This window comes from Glycine soja, chromosome 10, assembly GCF_004193775.1.
Source record: "Glycine soja cultivar W05 chromosome 10, ASM419377v2, whole genome shotgun sequence".
Classification (NCBI taxonomy): Eukaryota; Viridiplantae; Streptophyta; class Magnoliopsida; order Fabales; family Fabaceae; genus Glycine; species Glycine soja.
Window position 1 is genome coordinate 45,464,816 of NC_041011.1, and position 7,433 is coordinate 45,472,248.

A 7,433-nucleotide genomic window follows, 5' to 3' on the forward strand; every position below is an offset into this window, starting at 1 on the left:
GGGATGTTTGAAATTAGATACTAATTATGTTGTGTGGAAGGTTTTAATAGTTAGAATTGGATACAAAACAAAATATTTAACCAATTTCAATGCTGCGTTTACCTTTTGGATCAATAGTTAAGCTCAATCAAGCTGATAAATTGGTTCAACTTGTTTCTCTAAACTGAAATATGTTCATGAAAAGGGATAAAAACAAAATGAAAATCGATTTATAAATGTCATATAGCCAGTTAAGAATTAAGTTCATTAAAGGTTTAACCAACATTTTTTATCTTGTTTTTTCAAGGTTTAAAAAAAAATGCATGTGAAATCTAGTTAAAAAAGAATGTTAGTTTGTAACTTGTGTGCATTCTCTTGCGTGTCATAGATTAAAAAAAAGTCTTGTTCCACTCCTATATAAGATTGAACAATTTAATCCTCAAAAACTAATAGTATTAGGTCATTATAAATTATAATTTTTCTTTACTTAGGTACAATTTTTTTTGGGTACAATAACAATGTTAGTTGAGTTATTATCCAAAGTGACGAGAACTGAAGAAAAAACAATAAAAATGGAAAAAAGGGAGAAAATGGTGACAAAAAACTGAAATAAATAAAAGAAGAAAAAACAAGAAAAACAAAAGACAGGGAGAAAAAAATGGTCACAAGAATTTAAAAAAAGAACAAGAAAAATATATTAGAGACAAAAAAAGAGATTTAATTATTTGGTTGCCATAGTTTGGATCGCTAGAGTTAGTGGTGGAGAGGGAAGATGAGCTTCAATCAGCCCAAGAGAGAATGGGAAAAGATAACACGCAAGAGAGAATAACAATAGAAAACTGACACACTATTCCTTTAAGCCCCACCACGATACAACTTAAAATCCAACTCAAAAATGCCTCTAATACTCTCAAATTCAGTTATCCTCAGAGGAGCTTTGAAACGACGCCCCCTGCATCACCATTGGTGCAAAACCTACTACCACTAAATCGCAACCGAAATCGATTACTGTACTTGTTGGTAAATAGGGAACTGGAGAAAGAGCTCAAACCTATACAACGTTTTTGGGGAAATTAAGTAGAAAATAATGATAAAAAATGCAAACTCACAAATCACAGAGATGCTCATAAGCGGTCAGACGTAGTATCGTTCACCAATTTTGAACGATAATAGAGGACGAAGGTTCTCTTTCTTACCGTTGATGGGACGTGGTATCGCCGGCCAATATTGAATGATGATGGCGTAGGTAACTGAGAAGTGAAAGTGAGGAATGAGGATGTGTGTTGCTCTTTGTTAGGGTTTAGAAAGAAAGTGGCGTGAGTTACGTGACGAACTAAGAGTTCAAGACTATATATGTTGTGCGGCACAGGTAAGTGACTCCAAAAAAGGGTTGAATTAGGGTTCTAAAAAAGAGAGGTAACTAATAAGTGGAAATAGAAATGGATTTAGTTAGACAGACCCATTATCCGAGCTTAGTGAGCTTTTTTTAAAGCCTACCACCTGACCTTTTTAATTAAAAATACTTTTTAAAAAGTTAAAATTTGACCTTTTTAATGAATAGGTCATGTCAAGTCACACATTAACTAAGCCAAGGCATGGGTCTTGACAAGCTGTCTGGCCTATTCCACCCCTAAGTATCACATTAGCACGAACTAAAAACCAAAAATAATAATTTTTAAAGATTAAAAACAAAAAAATGCTGGGACAAAAAAATATGATTTACAAGGTTTTAAAACAAAAATAATATGACCTTATAGTATTTTAATAAGCCAAAGTCATTTTAAACTAAAATATAACTTATAATTGATACTAGCTTGTCTTTGGTTTTAAATTTTTAAACAAGTAAGACTTGTTGAAGCAAACAAGTCAAACTTGTTTAAGCCCACCCATAGGCTTAATTTAAGCATTGTAATTTTGTAAAATATGTCCCATCTTATATTTATGTAAAACCTTTTAAAATAAGTTAAACTTTCAAATAATAATGATGAAAAATTAACATAACAAGAAAACAATATAAACTTTTGTAATCTTGAAAACATGTCATTCATTAGGTATTCAAGTATTTATTCATTACATGTCCTTATTCCAAGAGTAAAAAAAAGAGTTGAGGAGAGCAATACAGTAATTGGGTTAGAGTGCTCAATAATTAAGGCAGCAAATATAAAAAATAAAGAAGATTTTGCATGAAGAGGAGATAAACGCCAACAAGTTTAAATTCAAAGTACTGAAAGTAGTAATGTTTTATGGAAGATCCAAACAAGGCAAGGCAATTGTTGTTAGCACCCCCGTTTTTTACTAAATGCATCTTTGCATCGAGTTTTTGCAATTTGTTTCCCTCATAATATCCTTTTTTCTGAAAATCAGGTTTTTAGAGGAAGAAAATAAAAGAAAAAATGAGTGTACGTCTATATTATTGAATTAAATTAATAAAATATTACAATAATTACATTATTTTTAAATTAAAATAATAAAAATTAATAATAAACAAAACATTGATTAAATTAATCAATATTAATAGGTCTCTGAACTGTTTATTTTTTTAATTATGTCTCCAAATTAAAAGAAAAATGGTATTCAGTTATTGATTTTGTAAGAAAATTACAATCAAGTCCCTAGAGTTAGATTATGACAACTTTAAATGACAAAAAATTACAATTGGCAGCAGTTTTAAAAATCCTAAAAACTCACAATTCCAAAAAATTTACAATATCAAGAATCTAATTACAATTTCTTTTTGTTGGAAGACTTTAATTAAAATTCCTAGTTCAGACAATGATTGATTATTTCAACCTAAAAAATTACTGCATGAGAACCAAATTTGTTTGTGTCACTGTCAGTGTTGCATCGCGTCTGGTGGTAGACTAAGGGAAAAGACAAGGACCACAACATCTGCTCAAGTGTTACTGCGTGCGGCACTTCCATGCCTCTCTTCATCATCGCATCTTATCTTCGCTGCCACTGCAACAGGGTAGGTTAAAGTTCTCTCTTTATCCTTCTTATTCCAATACCACAATAAACCTCTTAACTTTTCACTAACCTACGCAACTCCTATCACTATCCGTGCAAATAAATGCAATCAATGACCCTTTTTCTCTCTCTTGAAATTACCTTCTTCCTCTGTAAGAGCTGATTTGCCAGGATCACTAATTTAACAGCAACAAATGGCCACCTTCATTTTCAAATGCTTCTGAGACATTATTTCATCAATAAGGTAGCTAACTATCTCTAAAACCTAAAAATTTGAACTTGATGACTCATAATAGTCACCAATCACCCTTGTCTTTCCTTTTTGTTATTATTCTTTTATTGGCAAATATTAGTTTGTTAGAATGTTTGTTTTTGTCGGCAGAGGGATGAACACGCGACCTTTCTTTTATGTTTTGCTTTGGTTATGTCATGGTTGGATCTCCTCTGGTCATGCTTGTTATATGCAATTTTGGATGCTCTCCTGATGATGATATGCTGTTTTTCTTATATTCTTGCTCTTCTATGTTGGTTGTTGCATTGCGGATAAAAGTCTCTTGGCTGTGCATCTGATTCATTTTATGTATTGGTGTATTTGATTGGAGAGAAAATGTGTAATTAGAGAATTATGGGTATTGGTAACTTTGTGATTATGGACTAGGATTTTTTTTTGGGGTTCAATATACTTATAATTTTGCGTAACAAACATGAAATTTGTATAAATGAAAGAGGATAAGGATAAGGGATGGAGGGAGAAACAATAGCATGTCAGAGCTTGAATGTGTCTCCAGTTTCTACTTTCTACCCTAATGATTTTGATTTCTGCGGTAGGTTTCATCTTAGGACTCTAATGCTCCTTGAATGGTCTGTTCTGTCTGTGGGACTCAGTATAATCAACCTTAATTATCTATTGCAAGTTAATAGACATAATAGAGCTCTTATTTGATACGGTAGGATAATTTTGAGATTCATTGCCCTGTTGCTTGGAAGTTAGAACTCACCTTGTAGGCTGTTTTGTTTAGGTGAGAAGGGAAATGGGGTATGCCCTCCTCCTTTGCATGATTTCTAATTTGCTGTGGAAAGGTTTTGAGAAGAAAAGTGAGATTGGGTTTATATGGGGAAGTGCTTTGTTTGGCATTTTCAGTAAAAAATATCAAGAATTTTTAAAAGTAGCTTAAATTTTCTTTTCTGTGGCATAAAATTCTTCATCTTGATTCACCATGCTATTCAGTGCAGGGCTTCTTTTTTACTAGTTAATGTTTAGAGGAGCATGGCCATAGTTATTTTTGTTTATTGAGCTGGAGTTTCTCCTTGTATTGTCTTTTGTTCTCTTTTCCAACAGGATTGCTTGTCTTCTTGTGTAACTCGTTTCTTCTTCTGTCCTTAGTGGAAAATTGTTGCTTAAAAATAATGGTGGGAATCTGTTTAATTGCGTCCTGCATCCCTTACTCTGATTGGATTCATCACATAATTTTTTTCAATACTATTGAGTATACTTTACTCATAGCCTGTAACTACCCACTGACTGAAGCTACTAAGTTGCTGTGACTTGATCAAGTCAGAGTCTCAGACATTTTAAAAATTCTAACCTCGGTAGAGTTTTGTATAATATTTGAGATTAGAAGTATAGATTATTCTTTTTAAGAAAAAATAGCTCTTAGCTTCCAATTGTTTTTGCTGTCTCAACTTAGTATACTGCAAAAGCTGCTAAATTTATCTAATGCGTAGTTGTTAGGACTTAGGGGTATTTACTATTTAGTGCCAATAGGGAATGTTATTCATGATAAATGGAGAAAAAGTACATTGATAATCAGTGCTACTTGAGTTTGAACATTTGATAAATGCTAAAATAATGTTGGTAAAGCAGTATAATAGTTTTGTACAAGTCTTTTGAAATTCATATCTCACATATTCCCTTGTTCCTCTTATCCACTTTCTTTGCCAATTGGGGCAGTTCCATTTTTGTTTCTAGAAAAGATGCTTGATTGAGACAGTCTTCTCTTTGTGTGATGTCCTTATTTGCTGGTTCCATGTTTTCTACTTCCCTTGGAATTTCCAGTTCTGTTAGAACCTTGGTGGTGAGGAAGCTTCTGATTTGGCATGTTTGTTGGGATTTCTAGAATCCTTTTATAAAAACAATTCCTCTTTGGTGCATGGCCAATAATTATATGACAATCCTTTCTACATGTAATCAAGCCTATATCCCCATTCTTTTGGCACCACAACCACAATTGCCTTGTTTGGTGCTAATATATACTTGTTTCTCCTCCATTCAATTCCTTCTTTTTGGATTAAAGCTCATCATTTAATTTTCTTCTCCTTAATTACCCATATATGTCATATTTCCTTTTGTTTCTGTTGGGTCCCATTACCATGCTCAGCTTTACTACTCCATTTTCTTCAATCTTACATATAAATGATGCAGCAATTATTGGTACGTTTCAATTGGTTTCAGCTCAATATTGCTAGAGACGGACAATGTTTTTATGCATATGATTTAGGTGTGAGTTAAAAATTTTGTGGTCAAACTTAAATGAAGATTACTATCTTAAATCCTATGCCTTGAATCTGAATCACTCCGCTAATTGTTGAATCCTTTCAGTTCAAAATTTCATTCTCGTCATAACTGAACAGTCAAATACAATGGTTAACATATGCTTTAGAAAAAAAATTACGCATATTGTGTCTCATGCCACTTGTAGCAGTTAGATATACATATGCCTAGCATATTTCTTTTCAGAATGTACGTCTATTTGTGTGTGTATGATCTATTTCTTTGTAACTATTAATTAATCTGCTTCAACACTCAATAGGATTTGGGTCACAGAATGAAATGCATCATCTAGTGGTTGTGTCAATTAGCCTTATGTATAAGCAAATATTTGTTCAACTTGTTACACTCATATATTTTTCCCTAGTTATCTAATTTTGTTTCTTTCTTGGACAACACCAATGATGAAATATGATTTTATTCTAGGAAGATGCATGAGTTCTCCATTGTTGATGGTTTTGTGGAGATAAGTGAATGCATGGCAGAGATGACCAAGTACGTGGCTAATGAACCATCCGTTGGGCTTTTCTTTATCCAACAGCATGCTCAAAATGCAGTACCCAATATCATCAAAGTTAAGAAAAATGTTGTTGAGAAGTCTCATGAAACAACTTTGCACACAGAAGATTTGGAGGACTCTGTCACAATGGTTCAATCAATGAAAGAGTGTGGATTTCCCATAGCTGATAAGATGATCAGAGAGATTAAAAAATCTCTGATAACTATGGAAACAAAACAACCGAAAAGAGGGTTAATCCATCCAGCATCAAGTTCTCATTCAGAAAGAGCTAGTTTCTTGGGTAACGCTGCATTTTATGCTCAGGAGGGCAATGAAAAAAGGAGTAACTATTTCTCAAATGTTTTGAAGTCAGCAAAAGAGAAGGCTGGCAGCTTCAAGTGGCGGCAGCTTGATACTCGGGGATCAATAGATTCCACGGATGAGAAGCCACCAATGTACCCTAATTTGCCGTTGTTGGTCACATCTGCAAGCATTACTTCATCTTTTCGGGCTGCCGAAACTGATGAGTTGCCTGTATCAAGCCAGGTTGAAGACGAGTCTCAGCACAAACAGACCGATGTTAGTGATATCAGCATTAATTTATTGTCAGTATCAGAAAGATTCGACGACTTCAAAGCTAATAAAGAAGCTAAACTAGCGGAGTGGCTGGACGGAACTGGCAACCTTGATGATAATTGCGGCACAGGTGATGAGAAAAGGTCTTAGTTTGGCATGATAAAGAAGCTATACTTCAATAAAATGCTTCACCCCGTACATGCTGTTGTACAACATCAAGTTTCTCTGAATTGTGATTATAAATAAAATGATTTTTTTGTAATGCTGTAGAGATTTTCTTTGAAATTTAAACAAGCATGATTCTGTACGGGGTTTGATCATGCATGATATTGCATTCCTTCTACCTGGAACTTCAATATTTATTTCTTATGTCAACTGATGGAAAGGAGATTTTCAAGAATGTTGAGAAAATAAGACTTAAAGAGAGTAGTTAAATGCTTGGTTTATAAAAAGGCTGAGTTTTATGATGATAGGTACTTTTATAAAAATATGACGGTTGGTTATGAACCTAGAGATAATAGAATGGATGAACCGAACTGCAAATGGGTTACATACTTACATTAGGATCATTTCTTTTCATAGGGAAACTTTGAGAATAGTAGGAAATGTAGGGTTATTTTATTGTAAAGTGCATTTGGAATTAAACAAAAGCATATCTTATCATGTTTTACCTACGTTTGTTTTCATCCAATTCCTTTCTTTATGTCAACTTTTTTTTTTATCTATTGTATTGTGTGTGCGATTGTGCATGTAAGTTTTCTAAATTAATTCTTCCATTTTAAAAATGTATCAATATAAAAGGTATATATATATCATGTAAGAAATGGACATAATAATATTTCATAAAGGACGTTATAATTCTAC

The 7,433-nt window shown here is 33.1% G+C and overlaps 1 protein-coding gene across 4 annotated transcripts; it reads left to right on the forward strand.

Moving 5' to 3' along the window:
• Nucleotides 1-2,789: 2,789 nt before the first annotated feature.
• LOC114372274 lies at nt 2,790-6,957 on the forward strand. Of its 4 annotated transcripts, none has more exons than XM_028329758.1 (3): nt 2,795-2,947; nt 3,104-3,190; nt 5,921-6,957. In XM_028329758.1, exon 3 carries the CDS (start codon nt 5,925-5,927, stop codon nt 6,717-6,719), a length of 795 nt encoding a protein of 264 aa, XP_028185559.1. In that variant the 5' UTR covers nt 2,795-2,947; nt 3,104-3,190; nt 5,921-5,924; the 3' UTR covers nt 6,720-6,957. The 4 variants fall into 4 exon arrangements, with proteins under 4 accessions (XP_028185557.1, XP_028185560.1, XP_028185559.1 ...); XM_028329757.1 differs by having other exon boundaries at nt 5,925-6,957; XM_028329756.1 differs by lacking the exon at nt 3,104-3,190 and having other exon boundaries at nt 2,790-2,947; nt 5,925-6,957.
• Nucleotides 6,958-7,433: the final 476 nt, after the last annotated feature.